Genomic DNA, 22491 nt, shown 5'->3' on the forward strand with positions numbered 1-22491 from the left:
GTTAGTGCTTTGGCAGTGAAAAGACAAGGTGCAAGCGCATATCTTTCCCCATTCATAGTGCTAATTGGTGCTTTGAGGAAGAAGGTTTTACATTGTGGAACAGGCATGGGGAGAAACAGTTAAATGACTTGTCACCAACAGTCCTTGGCTGATCTTCTAAGAGGAGCCAAGTAACCAGCTTTTTTTAAAAAAGGCAGAAGATCATACAGATTTTTGACGTTTGTCTTGTATGACTCTAACTCAGCTGATGTGTATTTGCTACAAGTCAAAAGCAAAGTCCAAATCACCAGAAATGTGTGATTAACTTCGCTGTACAAGTGTATAGCTATAGTATAATGTGAGCTTTTTTGACCCATTTTAGCTTTTTTGACCCATTCTAATGTATTTTTCATAATGAATGTTTCTCACGGGGTCTATTCCAAGTGTGAAGTGCTAACATTCCACTGATTTCAGTTGCAGTGAGTTGCTATGCATTTAATACTAACATAGAAATAGGTGTTCCTCCTTCCACACAAACTTGCCCATATCCAACCCCCTTTTCTCCTCAGTCCTACTGTGTCTTCTGCTGAACTGTGTGGTAGCAGACAATATTCCATTATCCATTAGACTAGACATCAAATCCATAAGACGTGATCATATGCATACCTCTCGGGGCTTATACATACTAAGGCATTAGACCCAAACTCTTGGATTTTTTCAAATCACCAAATTTTTCACACAATGATTGCTGTTATCAATGGAAATGTCATTATTTGTTGCTTCTCTCCCTATCCCCCAGTGATTCAGTCTATTTCATGTAGGTAGATTAGGTTAATGGGAGAAATGTTTGAGCATATTAAATTAATTGCTGTATGAATGTATCACCTTGAACCATCCTTAGATTCTGCACATAGTTTTGAGCTGGCCTATTTTGTCATTAATAAAAATGAAAATGCATGTTTACACCTGTACAAGCATTTATGTTTCTCTGTGGAAATGGCTTACTAAAATGAACTTCTAATCTTTGCATTGTAAGGGGACCTTGGAAGATCAAATCATCCAAGCGAACCCAGCCCTAGAGGCCTTTGGGAATGCGAAAACCCTGCGAAATGACAACTCCTCACGTTTTGTAAGTATGTTTTATTTTTGTGGCACCTTACTGATCTCTCTTTATCAATAACTTTGATTTTTTTAATTTAAAGATTAATCTGCCACCCCCTCAACCATCAGCCTCCTCAGACTTGTTAACAGTATATATAAAATCAACAATAAAATACAATCTGTTTTGAAATATAGTCAACATTGCAGCATAAAGGCCAATAACTATAACATTGCAAAAAACAGTTAAAATTTTATAAATCCAGCTCCATGGATGAACAAGAAAGGGGTTAGGAAAAATGATTAAAAAAATCAATGCATGGCTAAATGAGAAGTTTTAACCCAGCGACTAAAACTAAGAAGGCAGGCACAAATGGCAGCTGAAGGGAGAGCAGTCCGTTAAAACAAGGAGCCAGTACAGAAAAGGCCTCCTCTCGAGTAGCCATCACCTTACTGTTGATGGGGACATGCAGAGAAAGGCCTTGGCAGTTATCCTTGAGATGTCAGCATGTAGGAATCTTTATGTTCCTTGGAGTTATTTATAACTGAAAACCAAAAGCCATGTAATACCTCTTATCAGAACCAACCAAAATAACACAGAACAGAATTCAAACTAGCGAGTTCTGCCAGAACGCTTTATCAGTCTGGATGTTAGCTCTAAAATAACTATTACATCTTTTTCTGTGGTTGGTGTGTTTTATTTGGTGCTAGAGAGGCATTTGATTCTCTACTGTTTGTTAGATTTTCAGAGTGAGCCTGCCAATGTTCCTTCCTCTTTCCATAAAGCTAAGAGTATAATTTGATAGCAACTCTGCCCAGTATCACCTAATCTATTCAAGTCTGATTGACATTCTGCACAGGATGCAGATAAGATGCATTAGGATCAAGGCTTGAATCACCTTAAAAAAATAAAACAACCCCCAGCCTGAGTAGGCGTTCTGTCAGAACTCAAAAGCTTGCATGTTGTTTTGTGTTATTTGGATTGTCCTTATAAAAAGATAGACACTGTCTGTTTTATAACTTAAAGTTTAATAGTTGGTGTTATTTATTTATTTATTTGTTTGTTTGTTTAGCCTAAACTACCTCACAGGGTTGTTGGGAGGATGAAATGAAGGAGAAGAGAATGACGTTAGCTGCTTGAGGTCTACATCAGGGAGAAAGATGGAGTACAACTGAAGAAAATAAATAAATGTCATCACAATGATAGCAGGGCTGCCTAGACCAGTTTATCAAGAAGAGCAAAGGATGGGAAATGCTTAATAATGTGTAGTGCCCTGCTGTCTGGAAAATGTAGGCTAAATATGCATCCTAGGTAGTTGGAGGGGGTGATGAACCACTGAAAAGCAGCGTCGCAACAACAGTTCTCTTGTACTGCTTCCATCAATAGCAGAGAATACAGCACAGTGCAAGTGAAGCGTACAAGTCATGCATAACAGTCCCTCAGGGATGCAGAAACAGCTAGCTGGTCATGAGACAACAGAAGGGAACTGTTGTTCTAATTTTGGCTTGTGGGATGCAAAGCTGCAGCAACTACAGCCTGGCTCTGTCATTTCCCTGCTCATGTTCTGTAATGAGGACAGTGGAGATCGTAGCCTTTTCAGACACCTGAAAGCTACATGATATGTTATGACCAGATTGTATTTCTTTATCTCCATTTGTATGTCTGAGGAGATAAAGCTTGTCTCTTGAGGAATCGCTGGAATGCATCCGCTGCACCGTTTCATCCAGTCCCCTCTCCTGAGCCAAGCCTCCCCCAAATCAATGCCTGTCCAATCTTTTCAAGAAAATCTCTAAGAAAACAGAACCCATAGCCATTATAGTTTATTCTGTGGCTGAAACACTGATTAGATGGATGTGCCTAAGTAATGATTTATCTGAATCTGCATTCATTTAGATTAAACTAAAAATGAAAAGGTGTGGTGTCAGAGAGACAGACATTATTTTGTGTTTTGGGCACAGAGATTCTCAGTATATGTTTTCCAAGGTCAAATCTAAATCGATTTTTATGTTACTATTGCTACTTGTAAATGCAGTAAAGGATTTTAGAAAAACAACTTTTTAAACATTTACAAGTCAAAGTATCAATTGTTTCCAGATTCAGATTTAATAACATTATAATAATAACATTCAGTTTATGAAAGAAAGAAAAAAGAGGGAAGTTAACATTCAGTTTATATACTGGCCTTCAGGACAACTTAACGCCCACTCACCCATGCCCACTCAGAGCGGTTTACAAACTATGTTATTATTATTCCTCACAACAACCACCCTGTGAGGTGAGTGAGGCTGAGAGAGCTCTGAAAGCTGTGACTGACCCAAAGTCACCCAGTTGGTTTCAAGTGGAGAAGTGGGGAATCAAACCCAGGTCTCCAGATTAGAGTCTCACCACTCTTTAACCACTATATTAAACTGGCTCTCAGATTTGTATCTGAATACAAATTTATGCTGATTTATGTGAGGTGGTGATTGATTGACACATGTTGACATTAGTCATCACTGATTACCCTTTGAGTCCTGTGAGGGAAAGATAGGCTAGAAGTAATATAAATAAATAATTTGGAAAATCAAATCCTTGTCATATCAAAGTTCAGAAATGTGTAGGCTTTGTGTTGTTTATCAGTGCAATCCTAAGCAATTATACTGTTCTCTGTCCATTGACTTTAATAGGCTTAAAAGGGTGTAACTTTACTTAGGACTGCAATAAAAATATTCTACCTATCTAGTTGTTTCTGTGTTTTTATTAATATGTGATTTCCCTCCCCCCACATACAAATTAGGGCAAATTTATCAGAATCCATTTTGGCACTACAGGCAAACTATCATCAGCTGATATTGAAATATGTAAGTAACATGCTAATTTATAATTACTGATCTATTTATCCTTAGTTGGATCCAAAAGTTCCATTGTATAAGTGGAAAATACTTTTGCTGACATAAAGGCAGGGGCACTGCCTCTGCAGATTTCCCTGAAGAACTGCACCCCTCTGTTCTGTCCATGAGGGTCATTAGCAGCTTTTCAGGTGGCACAGTGAGGCATGGGAGACAGGGAGAGGTAACTAAGATCCCTTCTACAGTCAGATGACTGCTTGCATTTCTTTGGATCCAACTCCTTTCCACATGTTTCAACTTAATTCTCAACCTAATTCTTCACTGTCCAACCAGATCTGCTAGAAAAATCCCGAGTAATTTTCCAGCAACCAGGTGAGAGAGGCTACCACATCTTCTACCAGATCCTGTCAGGGAAAAAAGCAGAGCTACAAGGTAAGAGTAAAGACAAGATAAATAGATGTTGAGAGCTGGAACTTGTGTGAATAGATAAATGGGCTGAAGGTGAAGGGTGGAAATTAGTTTTTTTTTTTAAAGGTCTAAACGAGTGTCACCTCTGATCAGGAATTAAATTAAAAACTGGTCACTTGCAGAACATGTTTGAAATAAATTAAAACAGCAGTCGCCATTCATTGAAATTAGCAGTCATTAAATAACAGAAGTTGTTATTATTATGAGCTCACTTTTTGCCATACGATTTCATGGACTGTTGGTACAAAACAAAGAGTTCAGTCACTATCCAGAAAGGCAGAACCACACATGGAAGCAGGCTTCCATCTTCAGATCCACTTGCTTCATAACCTTCCATGTGAGAAACAATGTGTTACACTTGGATTGCATACACCTGGAATAATCAGGGCTTTTGAAGCAGGACTCTTGCAAAGAGGGGTTATTACATGGAAGTTAACTGCATCATCCAGAAGTGAAGGTGATGCAGCCCACATCATCACTGTTCAGTGCAGCTGAAAGTGCATCTTCTTACTTGTATATTTTTATTTGTATCACAAGATATCTACATTTCTTATGTGAAACTACTATACCCAATTATTATGTAAAATTTCTCATGATTGAAATGATGTGCATTTTGCTCTATCACATTTATATGCTGGGATTATTTCTTGTTCCTTTTAAAAAATATTGCTATCATTACGCTGAGATGATTCAGATTGTTAGAAGATCCCCAACTATGCAGCCCTTCTTCTAATATGGTAAAGAGAATCACTTTATCCATGTACTAAACTGCTGCTTGGCAAATACAGTAATAATCTCATTTAAGTTCTTGTCATCCAGGCAGAGTGGCCCATCTGCTAAATCCTTAACCCAGTTAGCCTTTGCAGTGGTCTAATTAAGGAAGATTAAAGGGACTGTTTCAAAGTAATTTTGCTCTAACAGGATTTGGACGCAAATATTGTACTGTGAAAATGTACATTCCACGGTAAATTGACTTATTCCCATGCTTTGTGTTAGCAGAGATTCTTGCATCTATAAGCTACAAGTCAAACTGTCTGTAATATATCACAGTCAACTAATTACAAGTAATCCTACCCAAAATAGTTCCAGCCATTATTATAGGTTAATTTCTGTCTGGTACGGAGGTCAGGGCAAGGTAGAAAAGTCCAAATCAAGCCAAAGGTAGGGCAGCCAGCAGTTCAGAGCCTGACAAAAGGTCAGCAGGGCCAAAGTAATGTAAGGACCAGGTAGGAAGTTAAGATTTGTGGTGACCCTCCCAAGTGGACAGAGGTATGGCAGGGTCAGGCAAGGACTGGAGTCAGAATATGTAAGTGAACAGCGTATGCAGGGTCAAATTCAGACTGGAGCTAGGTATACAGTAGAGATAGCAGACTACTCACATTACTAACAAGTTATTAAGATTGAAGAGACCGGCTTGGAAGTCATGGCTTTATACCTCAAGAGCTGATCTCATTGGCCCTCCAGTCAGCTACTATCAGCAGATTTCATCGAGGCCCTAGAGTTACTGGCAGTTGCCTTCTGGCCATCTTGGACATGGTACCATAGAGCAGAAAAGATTGGTCAACAGCTCCTATTGTGTGTTGGGAGCTCTGACAACACAGTGAACAAGGTCCTGGAATCTCCATCCTAGGATTCTGGGTTTCAGCCCTACAACACTTGACTTGTTCTTTCTTTGAGTACTTACTCTGTTGTCCTAACATATCCTCTAAATCTTACATTCTCTTGTGCTTTCTGGGTCATCGCCCTGGCTTTGCCATTTGACTAGTCTAGCCCTATTCAGGCATCCAAAAAGAATATGCAATCTCTGTACTATGTTTGCAGTGAATCTTACACACTAACAAGTGTACGTGCTTTTGGGCTCCAGTCACAATCACATTGGTGCATGTATAGGGCTTACTGCAGATTGTGATGTATGCACGAATCTCTGGGGTTGGACTAGCAATTGCAATCCTGCCCCCTCTTTGCATGGAGAGAGGATAAATGCCTGAACAGGTCTCCTAATTTAGCAACTGTTACTCAAACTGTGCTGGCATGATTTCTTGGTACAACATTCCCTGCTGTGATGGGAACAGAAGGCTTGTCCCGTGATGTCACACACGTACCGTATTTTGACTGTTGAATGAGCTTATGGCTTATTCATAGATCAGTTCTCTGAAAGGGAAGCTGTTTTAATGTTTCCATTTGCAGATATGCTGCTGGTGTCCACAAACCCATACGACTTCCACTTCTGCTCTCAGGGTGTAGTTACTGTTGACAATTTGGACGATGGGGAAGAGCTGATGGCAACTGATGTAAGCTGCTATTCATTTTGGTTATAGATACATTTTAAAGAGAATTGCTCTGACTAATGGATCAGAGTAGTTTGAGTAGATGCCAAATGGTCTTGGTATGGTGACCTCCTGATCCATGACTTCTCTGGCTTTTCGTGTGTCAGAAAAGGAGCCACGGGTACATGCTGATACAGACTTAGGGCCTGTGGGTTTTCCTTAGATCTGCATGTAGAGGGTGATGATTTTTGTCTCTAGGCATATTAAAACTCAGTGTTGAAAAGATAGCAAAAAATTGTTGCAAACATCAGCTTGGGTAACTTTAAAAAAATCTTGATTTTGCATAGCTGAGGTATTTTCAATGAGACTTTTAAATGCCTGGAGGAATGAAACAGATTCCTCTCATTGAATTCTGGAAGGGATTTTGCTTAGTGATAGGTGTATCTGAAAAACATTTTTCATTTTAAAATGTTATAGAAATGGCTTTCCATACCATTCCCTGTTCTGTACCTTTCAGGTTGAAAACACATTAATAAGGGCCTCTTGGTCCAATCATTTCTATATCGAAAGATCAATACCGGCACAAGCACAACCCCCAGCTGTGTAGCAAGAGAGTTCTAGAAAATAAAGCTGCCTGTTGTTTTTAGAGGCACCTGACAAAATGTCCTGTTCTTTTGACTTTCCACAGCAAGCCATGGATATTTTGGGTTTTGTCGCAGAAGAAAAATATGGTGCCTACAAGCTCACTGGTGCCATTATGCACTTTGGAAACATGAAATTTAAGCAGCGCCCCAGAGAAGAACAGGCAGAGCCTGATGGCACTGAAAGTAAGCTACTCCCTATCTGCCCTCTCATAGTGTTTTTGGTGTGATGAATGGAAGCAGTGCTCCAAGGAAGGTGAGATGCTGTTCCACTCTGTTTTCAGGTAGAACCATCCCACTACCTTTGCAATGGATGAAAACTGGGATAGAGGAAAAGTTACTAAAACGATGTTGCATGTTCCTACTGATCTAGGCGAAGTTAGCTGGAGATCATCTCTGTTGAGTTTTTGGGCATCAGTTGTTGGAGAAAACTGAAGCTGCCTCCTGGAACAATGCTAGATGGTCCTATTCTGTCTAGGCTTTTCCAAGTCAGAACTGTTTAAGAGACTGGGCCTGGGAGTACCAGCACTGAAGAGGCAGGCATTTGGAGAGACAGATTCCTGTTACTCCAACAACTTCAAACCCAGCAGTAGTTTCCTCTTCAGGTCCTTGCCTCTGCAGGATCTGCTTGCCTCTTCCGTCTCCACAAACAGCTGTGGCCCAGGCAAGGATAGAAAATGAAAACAGGCTCTGCAGGGCTTGTACTGCTCTAAGGCAGTACTCAGATTTACACCACAGAGAGACCTGGAAACAGGCCAGGGACATAGATGTGTTTATAGGTGCTCTGTAACTATAAATGACTGAAATGATTTCAGAGCCTGAAAAGCTAATTCAAGCTTATTAGCAAATAATTGGTACAAAACAGCAGTTCTGTTCCTAAAGGTGGTAAATGAGCCAAGGCTAAATTGAGTCTGGCCTAATTTGAAATGGAACCATCCCACTTTGGTTTTTCCCTCTTGCTTCTAAAACTGCATGGAAGCATTTTTTTAAAAAAAAATGTGAATCTCACACATAGATTGTAATATGTAATGGTCCTCCTCCATATTTCTAGAATGTATACTTATAATTATAAAATAAGCCCATGAAGCCCAATGCTGGGATTGACTGAAAGCATTTTTATCCTGCTCCTTCTCCACAACACACAAGGTGGCATATATGATCCCTTTCAAGCCTCGTAATAATCTTAGGAAGTAGGTTGTGCTGAGAGAGAATGACTGGCCCAGGATTATCCAGTGAACTCTGTAGCTGAATAGGAATTTGAACCCAATTCTCCAGAGCCTAAGCTCAAGACAGCTGCACTGTATGATGCCTGGCAGGCCTCTCCCCTCTCCTCTTCACAGTCCCAGACGGCAGCACAACAAATTTAGTGAGGCCTTGATGTGCTGTGTTTGAGTCAAGAGCAAGAAATTCACTGCAGTGAATTATATTCATGTAGATTCATCACATACAAGCATCTATCTGCAGCATTCATGACATTTTCTGGAATTGTATACACACCTTGGATACACACACCTTAATGTGGTGAGGGTGTTTGAGTGTGTCAGTGAAGCTGAGAGCAATATTGTCAGGAGCGCAATCTTGGCCAAGAGTCTAAACTCCTGGAAGAGTCACTCAAGGTGGAATGGTCAAAGCTGAGACACCAGACTAAGATGCATCTACTCCTTTCAGGAATCAATGGTCACATCAGCAGAAGATAATTGAATGTTCCAATGATGATGGGAATGAAGGAATTCTTGAAGACATTGTGCAGAGGAAGGCAATAGTAAACCACTTCTGATAATTTCTTATCTTGAAAACCCTATGATGAGACAATCCAAAAGGAAAACAAGATATAGTGCTGGAAGACAGGACCCCCAGGTCAGATGGCATACAATTTGCTACTGGGAAGACCTAAGGACAAGTATGAACACTGCTGTTCTTACTGATGGGACTGGATTAAAGCCAAAAAGATGTTTAGTTGTGGATGTGAATAGATGCAAAAAGAATGTCCAAAATTGTGCAACACACATAATAGGAACATGGAACGTAGGAAGTATGAAGTCAAGTAAGCTAGACATTGTAAAACAAGAAATGGAACATTTAAATACTGCAGTCGAGTGTGAGTGAACTAATGTGGACCGACTCAGGACATTTTCAGTCAGAAAATCACACAGTGTTTTACTGTGAAAATGAATGCAAAAGAAACAGTGTTGCTCTAATAGTGTGGTGAGACATAGCACACGCAGTTAAGAGCTACAATGCAAAGTCTGACCGAGTAATATCAATCAGACTTCAGGGAAAGCCTGATAACATAACCATCATTCAAGTTTATGCTCCAACTACAGCTGCTGAGGAAGAAATAGAAAACTTTTACACAAGTGTCCAAGAAGAAATTGATCGTACACCTAAACAAGCTATGCTGATAATCATAGGCAACTGGAATGCAAAAGTAGGTGATAAAGCAGAATCAAACATAGTTGGAAAATTTGGACTAGGATCATGAAATGAAGCAGGAGAGCATCTCAAACTATTCATTGCTAAAACATGCTTCAGACAACCAAAAAGATGACTGTATACATGGAAATCACTGGGTGACCAATACAGGAACCAAATAGATTACATAATTGGAAGCAGAAGATGCTATTCTATCTGCTAAAACAAGACCAGCGCAGATTGTGATACAGATCATGACTTGCTATCATCAAAAATTAGAATAAAGCTGAAGAGAAATATTAAAAGAATTCTAGTGCCAAAATATAATCTAAATAACATTCCTGAAGAATTTAAAGACCACATAAAGAACAGATTTGCAATGCTAAGTTTTATTGATTGTGAACCAGAAGTACTATGGGCTGAAACCAGAGATATTATCAAGGAAGAATGTGCCAAGACTATTCCTGTTGCCGAAAGAAAGGAGACGCGTAAATGCATAACTGAGGAAACTCTTAAAACTTGTAAAGACAGATGAGAAGCAAAAGCAAAAGACGACAGAAATAGAGTCAGAATTCTAAATGCAGCTTTTCAGCAACCTGCACACAGAGACAAAGAAATATATTATAATAACCAATGCAAAGAAATAGAAGAGAACAACAAAAACGGAAGAACAAGAAATCTGTTCCACAAGATCCAGGAAATCAAAAGGAAATGCAAGCCATGGCTCTGGATGCTGAAAGATCAAAACAGAAATACAGTATTTGATCAGGACAAAATAAAGGAAAGGTGAAAACAATACACTGAAGAACTATACAGAAGAGATGGAAGGATGACATATACCTTTGGGGAAGAAACTTTTGGCGAAGAACCAGAAATCTTAGAAAGTGAAGTAAAAACTGCATTCAAAGCAATTGGGAGAAACAAAGCACCTGGAGTAGATGGAATACCAATAGAGCTATTTCAAGCTACAGAAACTGAGTCCATCAAAATCTTAACAAGAATGCTCAAAATTCTACAGCAAAGACTCTTACCATATATGGAATGAGAAATGCCTGATGTTCAAGCTGGATTCAGAAAAGGAAGAGCCTCTAGAGACTGCATTGCAAATTTACAATGGTTAATGGAACTTACCTATGTTTTATAGATTACAGCAATGCTTTTGACTGTGAGGATCATGAAAAGCTGTGGATAGTGTTAAAAGAAATGAGAGTGCCACCTGAACTCTGGACAAGAGACTACCGTTAGGACAGAATCTGGAGAAACTGGATGGTTTTCAGTTGGCAAGGTCGTCAGACAAGGATGCGTATTATCTCCCTACTAGAGATGGGCACGGAACAAAATAAAATGAACCACATGATTCGTGGTTTGTAGCATTCCATGGAACATCGAACCATGAACTTCTAACCTTTTCCCAGTTCGTGGTTCATTGTTCCGTAGCATTTCAATTGCCCTGCACTGGCTGCTGAAGCCGGTGCGGGGTGTTTGAAACACAGTCCCTTTCTTCTGCTTCCTGGCAGCAGAAGAAAGAAGTTGTCATTTCACAGACCCCGCATTGAAACCGACGGGGGTCTGTGAAATGACAGCTGCTTTCTCCTGCTGCCGGGGCTGACAGTTTTATAGACCCTGCGCTGGAACAGTTCCAGCGCGGGGTCTGTGAAACTGACAGCCCGTTTCTCCTGCTGCCCAGGCTGTCTGTTTCACAGACCCCGCGCTGTGGGTCTGTAAAACGGACAGCCTGGGCAGCAGGAGAAACAGGCTGTCAGTTTCACAGACCCCACACCGGTTTCAGCCCATCGGCTGAACCCCGCGCAGGGTCTGTGAAACTGACAGCCCCTTTCTCCTACGCAGGGGCTGTCAGTTTCATAGACCCTGCACTGGGTTCAGCCGATGGACAGAAACTGGCATGGGGTCTGTGAAAATCTGAACCCGGCCACGGAACAGCTGGAAAAATGCATCTGTTCCGTAAACACGTGTTCCTGTGGAACGCATGTTTCCATGCAAACGAACAAGCCATTCCGTATGGAATTTTGTTCCGTGGTTCATTTTGTGCCCATCTCCCTACCTATTCAACCTCTATGCAGAGCATATCATAAGGAAAGCTGGAATAGATTTAGAGAAAGGTGGAGTGAAAATTCGTGGAAGAAACATTAACAATTTGAGATATGCAAATAACACCACGTTACTGGAAGAAAATAGCGAAAACTTGCAACTACTACGGATGAAGGTTAAAGAAGAAAGCGCCAAAGCAGAATTACAGCTGCACATCAAGAAGACAAAAGTAATGACTGCTGAGGAATTATACAATTTTAAAGTCGACAATGAGGAAATTAAAATTGTTCAAGATTTTCTATTCCTTGGCTCAATCATCAACCAAAAGGGAGATTTCAACCAAGAAATCAGAAGAAGATTGAGACTTGAAAGAGCAGCTTTCTAGTTTTGAGGGAACTAGAAAAGATACTTAAAGATGTCTTTCTGGGGACCAAGATTAAGATAATCCAAACTATGGTGTTCTCTATTACTATGTATGGATGCAAAAGTTGGACAATGAAGAAAGCTGAAAAGAAGAAAAGTGATTCATTTGAAATATGGTGCTGGAGGAGAGTTTTGTGAATACCATGGATGATCAAAAAGACGAATAAGTGGCTTCTAGATCAAATCAAGCTTGAATTCTCCATAGAAACTAAAATGACAAAACTGAGGCTATTGTACTTTGGTCACATCATGAGAAAAACAACGTAAAAAACAATAATGCTACGAAAAGAGGAAGACCTAAAATGAGATGGCTTGAAGTTGACTCAATAAAGGAAGCCACATCCACCAGTTTGCAAGATCTGAGCAAGTCTATTAATGATAGGACATTTTGGAGTCTTTCATTCATATCCATAGGCCAGAGGCAACTTGATGGTACATAACACACACAAAGCGCAGAATGAATTTGCTCAACTGATCTTGTGTCCCTGTTCATTTGGCCATATGATTTGGCAGTCATGTTGATATGACTCATTAATAAAGGAACAATGAATCATCTTGTCTGTCTCACACCACCACGTTCTTCTGTGTCACCATGGACATGGGTACACAACCAGGTGGAGAAGAAGAACTGATGACACGAATGAAGATGTAAGCTAGAAACAATGCCCTGGATCACAGCTGCTGGAATGATGTGACCAGAATCACAGAGACAACTGACAATTTACCAGTTGTACATATGAGATTACACCCAGGTTTCTTCATATGGTTGTGCATCTACCTTCATAACTGCATATAGGTTTAAAAGTGTGAATCTCCTGTGTGCATCATAACGTGTTGAAAAATGGATTCAGATCAACTTGTAGTTCAGAGTATCCTACAGGTTTACAATCATCCCATAACTAGGTAACGGGGGCGTTAGTGCCTTCTATTTCTCATATTATCCTCTGCATCCTAAATCTCCTTGACTGTATGATCGATTATTCTAGATTAATACCTTTACAAAAAACCTTAAGAATGCACATAACTCTTTTTGCCTTAAAACATCTTACGTTGTCTGAACTTACAGGGTTGTTTCAAGGATTACTGAGATAATGTAGGGGAAGTGCTTTGTGCATTTAAAATGTGCTTGGTAAATGCTTATTATTCCTTTCTTCCCCCCTCCTCTACCATCTCCACTATTACTTCACCATTGTGCCCATTACTCTGTATTTCCTGCTGTTAGTTAACTGTAACCCTTTCCCTCAATAATCCTTGATCAGACCCTGCCAGCTCAGTATCACCACTGTTATTTTGATGCGACTTGGATCATCTACCCTCTGAGCAGAGATTCTGACACTTCTGTGTTCAGCACAATGCTGAGATTTTTCTCTTGGGACTAAATAAATGTCAAAATACTGCATAGCAGCAGCAAGATGTTCAAATACAGATGATACTGGAAATGAGAAAAACTGAAAGTGAATTTTAGGATCTGTAGGACTAATGTTTCCTCTTCATGTATATACTGGTTATATAAAAGGTAATTTTGATATGATCAATGTTAGGTGTGCTTTAATAAATATTGTGCTTACTTTACTTATACATAGAGAATAGGGCTGCACTTCATTGCTGTTTGTATTTATACAACATGTATGCATTCTTTTGTATTTATGGCATCATCTTACATACTAATAGCCAAGTGGCAAAGATTTGAGGGTACTTTAGTGTAGTGGTTAAGAGTGGCATGATTCTAATCTGGAGAACCAGGTTTGATTTCCCACTCCTCTGCTTGAAGCCAGCTTGGTGACCTTGTGTCAGTCACAGCTTTCAGCGCTCTCTCAGCCCCACCCACCTCAGAGGGTGATTGTTGTGAGGATAATGAATACTTGGTAAGCCACTCTGAGTGTGCGTTAAGTTGTCCTGAAGAGTGGTATATAAATAGAATGTTTTTATTATTTATTAGTATTACTTAAATCCAGAGATTAGAGCCATGAATAGAAAAGAAAGTTCTTCCTACACATCTGAAAAATACCCCAGGTTTGCAGAAAAAATCTGAAATCGAAAAAAATCCATTGAGGGTTTTTAAAAAACCCAAATGATAAAAAGAGTACCTACAGCTTTAACCAGATGTCCTCAGGGGATGTTGGCAAGTGGCAACCAAGTAACAGTTAAGTCAGTATTCTAGGCTGGGTTTCTTCCAGGAAAAGGCAGCGGGGAGGGCCCTTTCCTGGGCTGTTTTAGCTTTTAAGGGAGGACTCCGTAGGACCAAGCCCAGAAACAACCACCAGAAGGCTCGATACCACATGACTTGCATGGCTCACCCAGGCCTGCCTGCTTGCTCAACAGCAGACCCCCCGCTAAAGCCAGTGCAGTGTAGTGGTTAGAGTCAGAGTAGGGTGTGGGAGACCCAAGTTCGAATCAACACTCTGCTTTGGCAGGGTACTGGGTGACTTTGATCCAGTCACACACTCTCAGCCTAACCTACTTTTCAGTGGCTGTTGTGAGGGTAATATGGAAGCAAGGAGAATGATGTAAGCTGCTTTGGGTCCCCACTGTGGAGAATAGACAGTATATAAAAGAAGTAAATTAGTAAATATAGATGAAGATGTGGGGCAGATAAGACATAAGTTGTTTAGTGCGTTTGAAGGAGAGAAAGATGAAGGAAAAGGTTAGCATATGGAGGCTGCCTGGAGGAGGGAAAGAAGAAATAGTGTAGGAAAGGGAATACAGGAAAAAGTTAATATACTCCCTGCAAGTCCTTGCAGGTTCCCCAGAATGCAACTGGGCCCGACTCAGCTGATATTACACAACTGGGCCATAGGGAAGACGCTGCTGGGAGGAGGAAGGGGGAAGGGGAAGAGGAGGAGGGGACACGGTGGGAGGAGGAAGGGGACACGGTGACAAAGATGGATGGAAAAAGAGAAGGAAGCAGGAAAAGAGGAAGAAACTATGGGAAGGCAGGGAAGGGGATCCCCCACTGGGGGTGGGGAATCCCCTGCTACCACCCCCCTGCCCCCTCTCCCACCCCCACCCCTGCTTACCTGGCTGGCAGGATGGATGCGCCTCCTGAGGCATGCTCCCAGGTGGTGTGGCGCACTTCTGAGTGCTGCAGCCATCCCAACTGGGCAGATTAAGGCCAAATTGGGCCAGATTCTGGCCAATTCGGGCTACTGTGGAGCGCAGCAGTGCTCAGGTGCTCTGCAGTGGCCCTGCAGGAGCACTCTTTGTGCTCTGCAGGAGCAGTGCTCTGCAGGAGCACTCCTTGGGTGGCACATGGTCTGCGCAATGACATCACTTCCAAGAAGTGACGTCATCTTGGAGGCCAGGACCACATGCGCGCTCCGCAGGAGTGCCGAATTGGGACAAAAAAAGGTAAATGTCGGGCCTCCAACCTCCCTCCTGGGGGGATGGGGGACCTAGCAACCCTAGTTCCCACTTGTTCTCTCTAACCTCAACATGCTCCCAGCTGTGGATCCTTAAATCCAATGACTGGGGCCATGTAGAGTGATGGGAGATTTTTCTGCAAGAGTGTGGCATTTGCAGAAAAAAATCTGAAAATGAAAGAAAAAAGAGGGATTTTTTAAAAGCTTCAAAATCTCACTGAGACTGTTGTGAGGTCTTGGCAGACATTTGAGAAAGGATGAGGTAGGGAGATGGGTAACCAGGCAGTCATAGCAGTGCTGGTGGCAGCAGTGGTGAAGAGGGTAGGCAGGCAATCAGACAAAGAAGTGGGGCAGGCAGAGTAATTGGGGGATAAGGGTTCTCAGGTGCCTGCTGGTGGCAGGCAAACTTCTGGGGCTTTGCCCCATTGCCTGCTGATCTGACAGTGGTTGGTGGGAGGTGGCAAGCTCCCCAAGGGTTGCCCACCACTGGCAGGCATCCTGGGAACATGCACAGTGTGCACGCTCCCAACAGGCATTACGACGTCACTTCCAGGAGTGACGTCGTCGTGCCAGCCATGGGAGTGTTTCTGTGCTTCATTTGGGGCTGATTTTAGCCCCAAACAGGCTGAATTGGCCCCACACAGATTGTGGAGTGTTCCTGTGGTCAGTGTGATGATGTCACACCTGGAAATGACATCATTGTGCATTTGCCAGGAGCGAGCGTGAGGAGAGACATACTGGAGGCATGAGGTAAGTGCCAGATCCCTCCCTCCTGCTGGGAGTGTAGAGGAACCTGGCAACTCTAAGGGGGGTGGACAGGCAGTGGGAGTGGGTGGGATATGACCTGGGGGCCACTACCACCAGGATTTCCCCCCCCCCTCCAAATTTCTCACAAGTCCATGCAGTGGTGCTGCTGGAGAGGGAGGGGTGAGAGCCCAAGCTGCAGATGGGCTGGATGGTGAGTGTCTAGCACAAAAAGTGAGGGAAGGGAAAGGAGAGGATCTCCCATGTGAGTCTCACACGTCCTCTTCTTATTTTCTAATGACTGTAATTCAGTTTTTTAATTGCTTGTGGTATGACTTACACTTTTTATTACACTTTTTATTGCATTGTTTTCTAATTTTGTAATTGAGTCTTATTGCTTGATTATTGTATGTCATATTGCTATAAACTGCATTGTTTTTAAATTTTGTCATTCACCTTAAGTCTTAGTGTTAAAGTGGAACTATAAATAAAGTAAATAAATAAATATGTTTTGGAAATGTATTAATGTTTCAGAGTTCTAAAAAAATGCTAGAATTCTCCCAGAGTCCAAGGAAAAGAGCAAATTATAATCTAAATAAATGCAAACTCAATAAGTCTAACTGCTCAAATGTGTTATCCTTCTACCAGGTGCTGATAAAGCTGCATACCTAATGGGTGTTAATTCTGCTGATATGCTTAAGGGTTTGATGCACCCTAGAGTGAAAGTTGGAAATGAGTATGTCACCAAAGGTCAAAGTGTAGAACAGGTAAGAATGTGTTTAAATTGCTTAGGTTCAACCTGAGTCTCATATCATGTTTCACTGATTAGTCATTTATATTGCACATCTTCAGTCCAATCCTAACAACACTTCCTGGGAAATAAGGCTTATAAGCTTTCATTCCAGGTCAGAAATTTAAAGATTTATCTTGATGTACAAAGTACATCAAGTTTACTTTATTTATCCCCACAGTTCAGAGTAAGAGCTAACTCTGCTTAGGATTGCACCTCTATAAAATGTAGAATTTGTGAATATTATGGTCTGGGTAATGGTAAATCCTGCTCAGAAAATTCCAGCAGCCACACTTCAGTCCATTTAGGCAAATATGCTGAACTTTCACTCTAGTACAGGACGTTTTCATTCATAATAGCATTATGCATGCTTGTGAGATATATGTATTTTACAATCTTTTAACTCTATTAAAACAATAACCATTTCATGATGTTTAACTGTTTGGTGCTTTACCACCTCTTCAGGCTCCCAACATCCCAAATCATTCATGAGAATGAAGTACTATGTACTGCACTATGTTATGACTACCATGCCCATGATGCAGTACAATGTTAGGAAAGATATATCTCTGTGAGAAAAATAGTCGAGTCCAGTAGCACCCTTAAGACTAACCAACTTTATTGTAGTATAAGCTTTTGAGAGCCACAGCTCTCTTCATCTGTGGCTCTTGAAAGCTTATGCTGCAATAAAGTTGGTTACTCTTAAAGGTGCTACTGGACTCTTCACTATTTTGCTACTACAGACTCACACGGCCAACTCCTCTGGATCTCTGTGAGAAAGACTATCTATTTAGTATTGACTGCGGAACTTGTGACACTGTGCCATTATGAGAATATGCACAACATAAATAAATTAAAATATCTAATTCCTAGATTATTTCAGGCAAATGAGAGAGCAATAAACTGGGAGCACACAAGAAACTGAAAAATTTCAGTTAATCTAGTACCTTTTCTATGGAAAACTGTTGCCATTTGATGATGAAATTTCTTGTGCAGCTATTTTTGTTCCAATTTTTCAGATGAAAAACTGAGTGTCACAAATAATTGACTTTCCCAAGACCACACAATGAATTCAGGGCCAAATTAAAATATGATCCAATATTCTGCCAATTGGATCATATTCTTGCTTATCTCAAGGTAAATAAATGGACTGTAATTTTAACATTAGAGGTAATTGCATTACATCTTTGCTGTAGGTTACCTATGCAGTTGGTGCTTTATCTAAGGCAATTTACGATCGAATGTTCAAATGGCTAGTTACCCGTATCAACAAGACCTTGGACACTAAGTTGCCAAGACAGTTCTTCATTGGTGTATTGGACATTGCTGGCTTTGAAATCTTTGATGTGAGTAATTAATACCAAAATATCCATACAATTAATAAAATGGCTTTAATTTTTTGGGGTTGTTCCTGTTTTTTAGTTGTACAGAAGATGAAGTTTGCTGAAAGAGTCAGTTATCGATGTTCTAAAGATTTTCTCTGTGAAGTAATCAGCAACGTAGGTGTGGCTTATAGACCACTGGAAAGAACACTAAGTGTACATCCCATAGCACTGCCCTGGAACTTTGCATTGCTCAGTGCAGGGAAGTGTGTAAGAATAGACACCCAGAGTAGCATGGTGGTTAGAGTTTCAGACTAGGATCTGGGAGACCCAGGTTTGAATCCTCACTCTGCCATAGAATCTTGCTTGGATACCTTGGGCCAGCCACACACTCTCAGCATAAACTACCTCACAGGGTTATTGTGAGGATATATTGGAGGACAGGAGAATGTTGTGAACCACTTTAGGAACCTATGAGGGAAAAGAAGAATATATATAAAGTTAATAAATAAATATATTAATTAGGAGTGGATAAAAAGGTGGTGTCTGTGCAGCGTCCATCAGTACCAAAGAAGCTCTCATGGTCTACTTTTCCATGGATGAACTCATCATAGAATCTTTGAGTCTTACTACATTAGAGCATTGAATTATTTGCAGAAATATTACGTGGCTAATCTCTTGTGATTATAGCTTTTCCATATCTATATGTGCTCAGGAAGACTTCCAATTACACAGCATGGAACTAATGTCAGAATCAGCTCCCAACTGTGACTGCATGTCTAATTTGAATCTAGAAGTCAAATTGTTTAATGCAGGTTATCTAAGAGAAGCCATGACATTTTCCTGTTTGTTAATAATAGCAAAATAGCGCAAGTTGTCACTGGTACCTTCTGAAACTTCAGGACATCCCTCATGTCAAAACATTACACACTCAGATGTATTCTTAAAATAGTCCTGCATTTCTTTAATAGTTTTTCAAAGGGTAGCATGCTCCTACCTGTGCCTGACTTCAATTCCTGAACCTTTGGAGGGCTGAAAATATTTGCCTTATGAGAGGGAAAGAGATTTCATAATAAAAAGCTCTTTAGCCCCCAGTTACAGAAGAGAACTGGTTGCTCTCAAGTCCTATTAAAATCTCTGGGACATGTTAGTCATGCTTAACTTAAACCTAATTTGTTTCTTTCAATGGGACGTAACACAACGGACATCTCTCGGAATCAGGACTTTGGGAAAGATTCATCCAGTAAACTTACTTGGCATACGTTAGTAATCAATTCAGTGGCATACAACTTTACCCAAAACTAAAAATTATGCTGTCACATTCTCCGCATGAACCATCCTTGACTGACAGATATTCTTCTATATTTTGTGCCATTTATTATTCACATTTGCTGCAGTTCCTGCTTTAATCCTATGCAAATTTATTTTTATCACTCCCCCCCTCCCTTACAGTATAACAGCTTTGAGCAACTTTGCATCAATTTCACAAATGAAAAACTGCAACAGTTTTTCAATCACCACATGTTTGTCTTGGAGCAAGAAGAGTACAAAAAGGAAGGCATTGAATGGGAGTTCATTGACTTTGGTTTGGATTTGCAGGCCTGCATTGATCTCATTGAAAAGGTATGGGAAGGCTGGCCAGGGCCTCTATTGACCTGTTTGATTTTTTTCTTTAACATCAACTGCAATTAAACAACAGTACTGTAATCAGTGCCAGTAGCTTATAGATTTGTCTGCTGAAGATATTTATTCCTTTTGCAATATTGTACCTGCCACATTCAAAGCAACCAATGGCTTGTTCATGAATGGATAACCGTTTAAACCAACCCTCTTGGTCAACTTTGCTGTTAGCTATAATGGACTTTGAGATCTACCAAGCTGAATGCAGTACACCAGTATGTATGGCTGCCCACCAGCTCTCTTTGCTGCCTACTGTGAATTGCCAAAACAGGAAGGTTGTCCATACCTGGCTGTGTTCAGTTTAGTGGATGTGTACAAAGACGAGCTGTAATAATGTTGGGTTGGTTCCTGATTGATACATTTAGAAAAATCATTCCATTTAAACACTCTGAAAACCAAAGTATCAATATTATGTCAGCAATCTGTATAAAATACAGCATTTTCACACAGTGTCACCAGTCTGGTAGCAGTTTGAAAAGTCGTATGTTAATGGCTATGGTGAGAAATTCTCTGGAAAAGAGTATTCATGCATGCTAATTCCAATAATGTTTTCATTAAAAGCAACCCCTTACATTTGGTTTTCTGTGTTTCTCAACAGCCCTTGGGCATCTTGTCTATCCTTGAAGAGGAATGCATGTTCCCAAAGGCTACAGACATGACATTCAAAGCCAAGCTCTACGACAATCATCTTGGCAAATCACCCAACCTGCAGAAGCCCAGGCCTGATAAGAAAAGGAAATATGAAGCTCACTTTGAGCTCCTGCATTATGCTGGAGTAGTAAGTTTTTGCAGATGTGGCCACTGTAGTTTTCCCCAACCCTATATTGTGCTGAGATGCAAGATTAGAATGGTGGAATACTTATGTATTTATCCATTATTTATTTAAAAGATTTTATTGGAGGAAGGAGTGGCAGCAGAATGAAAGTCCATTAATTAACAACGGCTCGCTGAAACGAACAGATTGATTTCTTTGGAAAAGAATATAGAGAGGAGAGCAGGGGAATTCCCAGCAGAAGAGAGTTCCATAATTCTAAGGCTGCAACAAAAAAGGCACTCCTTTCAGTTGAGGCCAATCTTGCACCTACAAAAAAAATGCACTATGAAGCAGGCTGATCTCAGTTGTTCAGGACGTTTGTATAGGAGGAGGTTGTTTGGGCCAAACTGCAAGTGACTGTGGCCACGGCTGGGTCCATCCTGTGGCTGCTGATACCATTTTAGAAGCATTTGTAGTTCTTTTAGAATTGCCACAAGACCCCTTTAATGGACCTCTCCTCCATGAATCTGTCTAATCCCCTTTGAAAAAACATTTATGCTAAGAGCAAATTCTACAATTCAATTGTAGAAAAATGCTTTTCATATCTACTTTTTCTACCTGCATGAACAGTTTCATAAACCTATAGCTAGCTTAACTGGCAAATTAGCACAAGTTGATTGAAGGAAATCTGAACCACAGCTGTTAATGCAGAATCCAAGACTAATTCTAGATCAAGAAACAACTCACATTTTGTCCTCAACCATCTTCAGAGAAGGTGGGATCCCATCTAAAACAGTCATTTCTCCCACTAATTGTCCCACTGAACCCCCTATCGCCAACCATCAACTCTGTCTAACCTTGACTGGGTTTGCTTGAAATTTTGTGGAATAAATGGTCCCCCCCCTGGTTTCAGTGTCAAAAGAAGAATATCATGCTGGAATTTTCATGCATTTTCACACATTTTCCTGGTTTATTTTTCAAGTTATGATAGGGAAAGTATTCCAGTAATATGGCCCTATGTAAAGTTGATATTCTAAAGTTGAAGTGAGGAGGCCTGAAAAGCTGATAGGATGTAAAGGAAAATAACAGTGCAATTATTTCAAAGCATGTTTTAAAAGGAACATGAGTTTACACCTCATGATGAACAGATTTATAAAAACCTCCATATTTCTTGTTTTTATTACAACTTTTCTTCTGTGTTCTTAGGTTCCTTATAACATCATTGGTTGGCTTGAGAAAAACAAAGATCCTCTCAATGAAACAGTGGTGGGCACTTTTCAAAAATCTTCCAATAAACTCCTGGCAAGCCTGTTTGAAACTTATGTCAGTGCTGACAGTGGTAAGTGCAGCAACACTCTTATTTTACTTCCTAGATCAAAGCTCAGAAGAGACATGAAATAAATATACCAAATCAATATATCCAAAAATCTTGCAGCGTTCAATGTTATTTCCTTCATAACAAGTCTGTGGGAAAGAGAAATATTGTCATTTCCATTTATTCAAAACAGTTGGCACACAGTTGCATTAGCGAATCACTGAGCCTTCTTTCTGGCTCAGAATAGAACAATTCCAGCCACAGCCACAAGTGACACTTCACACACACATGACCTTTTTAAGGTGTATCCCATGAAATCCTTTGCAAGTACATGCTTAAATGCAGCAAACTTGCATGTGAA

The 22491-nt window shown here is 40.5% G+C and overlaps 1 protein-coding gene across 2 annotated transcripts in view; it reads left to right on the top strand.

Moving 5' to 3' along the window:
* Positions 1–22491, top strand: part of MYH15 (myosin heavy chain 15) — a 99493-nt gene that overhangs the window by 16666 nt on the left and 60336 nt on the right. Inside the window, exons 8-17 of one of the 2 annotated variants that reach the window (XM_054974889.1) lie at positions 1016–1108; positions 3855–3918; positions 4240–4338; positions 6562–6665; positions 7330–7468; positions 16918–17036; positions 18256–18405; positions 19834–20004; positions 20660–20839; positions 22022–22151. In XM_054974889.1, the coding sequence (XP_054830864.1) occupies positions 1016–1108; positions 3855–3918; positions 4240–4338; positions 6562–6665; positions 7330–7468; positions 16918–17036; positions 18256–18405; positions 19834–20004; positions 20660–20839; positions 22022–22151 (1249 nt within the window). Of the gene's footprint in view, positions 1–1015; positions 1109–3854; positions 3919–4239; positions 4339–6561; positions 6666–7329; positions 7469–16917; positions 17037–18255; positions 18406–19833; positions 20005–20659; positions 20840–22021; positions 22155–22491 lie in introns of both variants that reach the window. The other variant, XM_054974888.1, reaches the window with a different exon arrangement.

Source organism: Eublepharis macularius, chromosome 3 (genome assembly GCF_028583425.1).
Source record: "Eublepharis macularius isolate TG4126 chromosome 3, MPM_Emac_v1.0, whole genome shotgun sequence".
In the NCBI taxonomy this organism is placed as follows: Eukaryota; Metazoa; Chordata; class Lepidosauria; order Squamata; family Eublepharidae; genus Eublepharis; species Eublepharis macularius.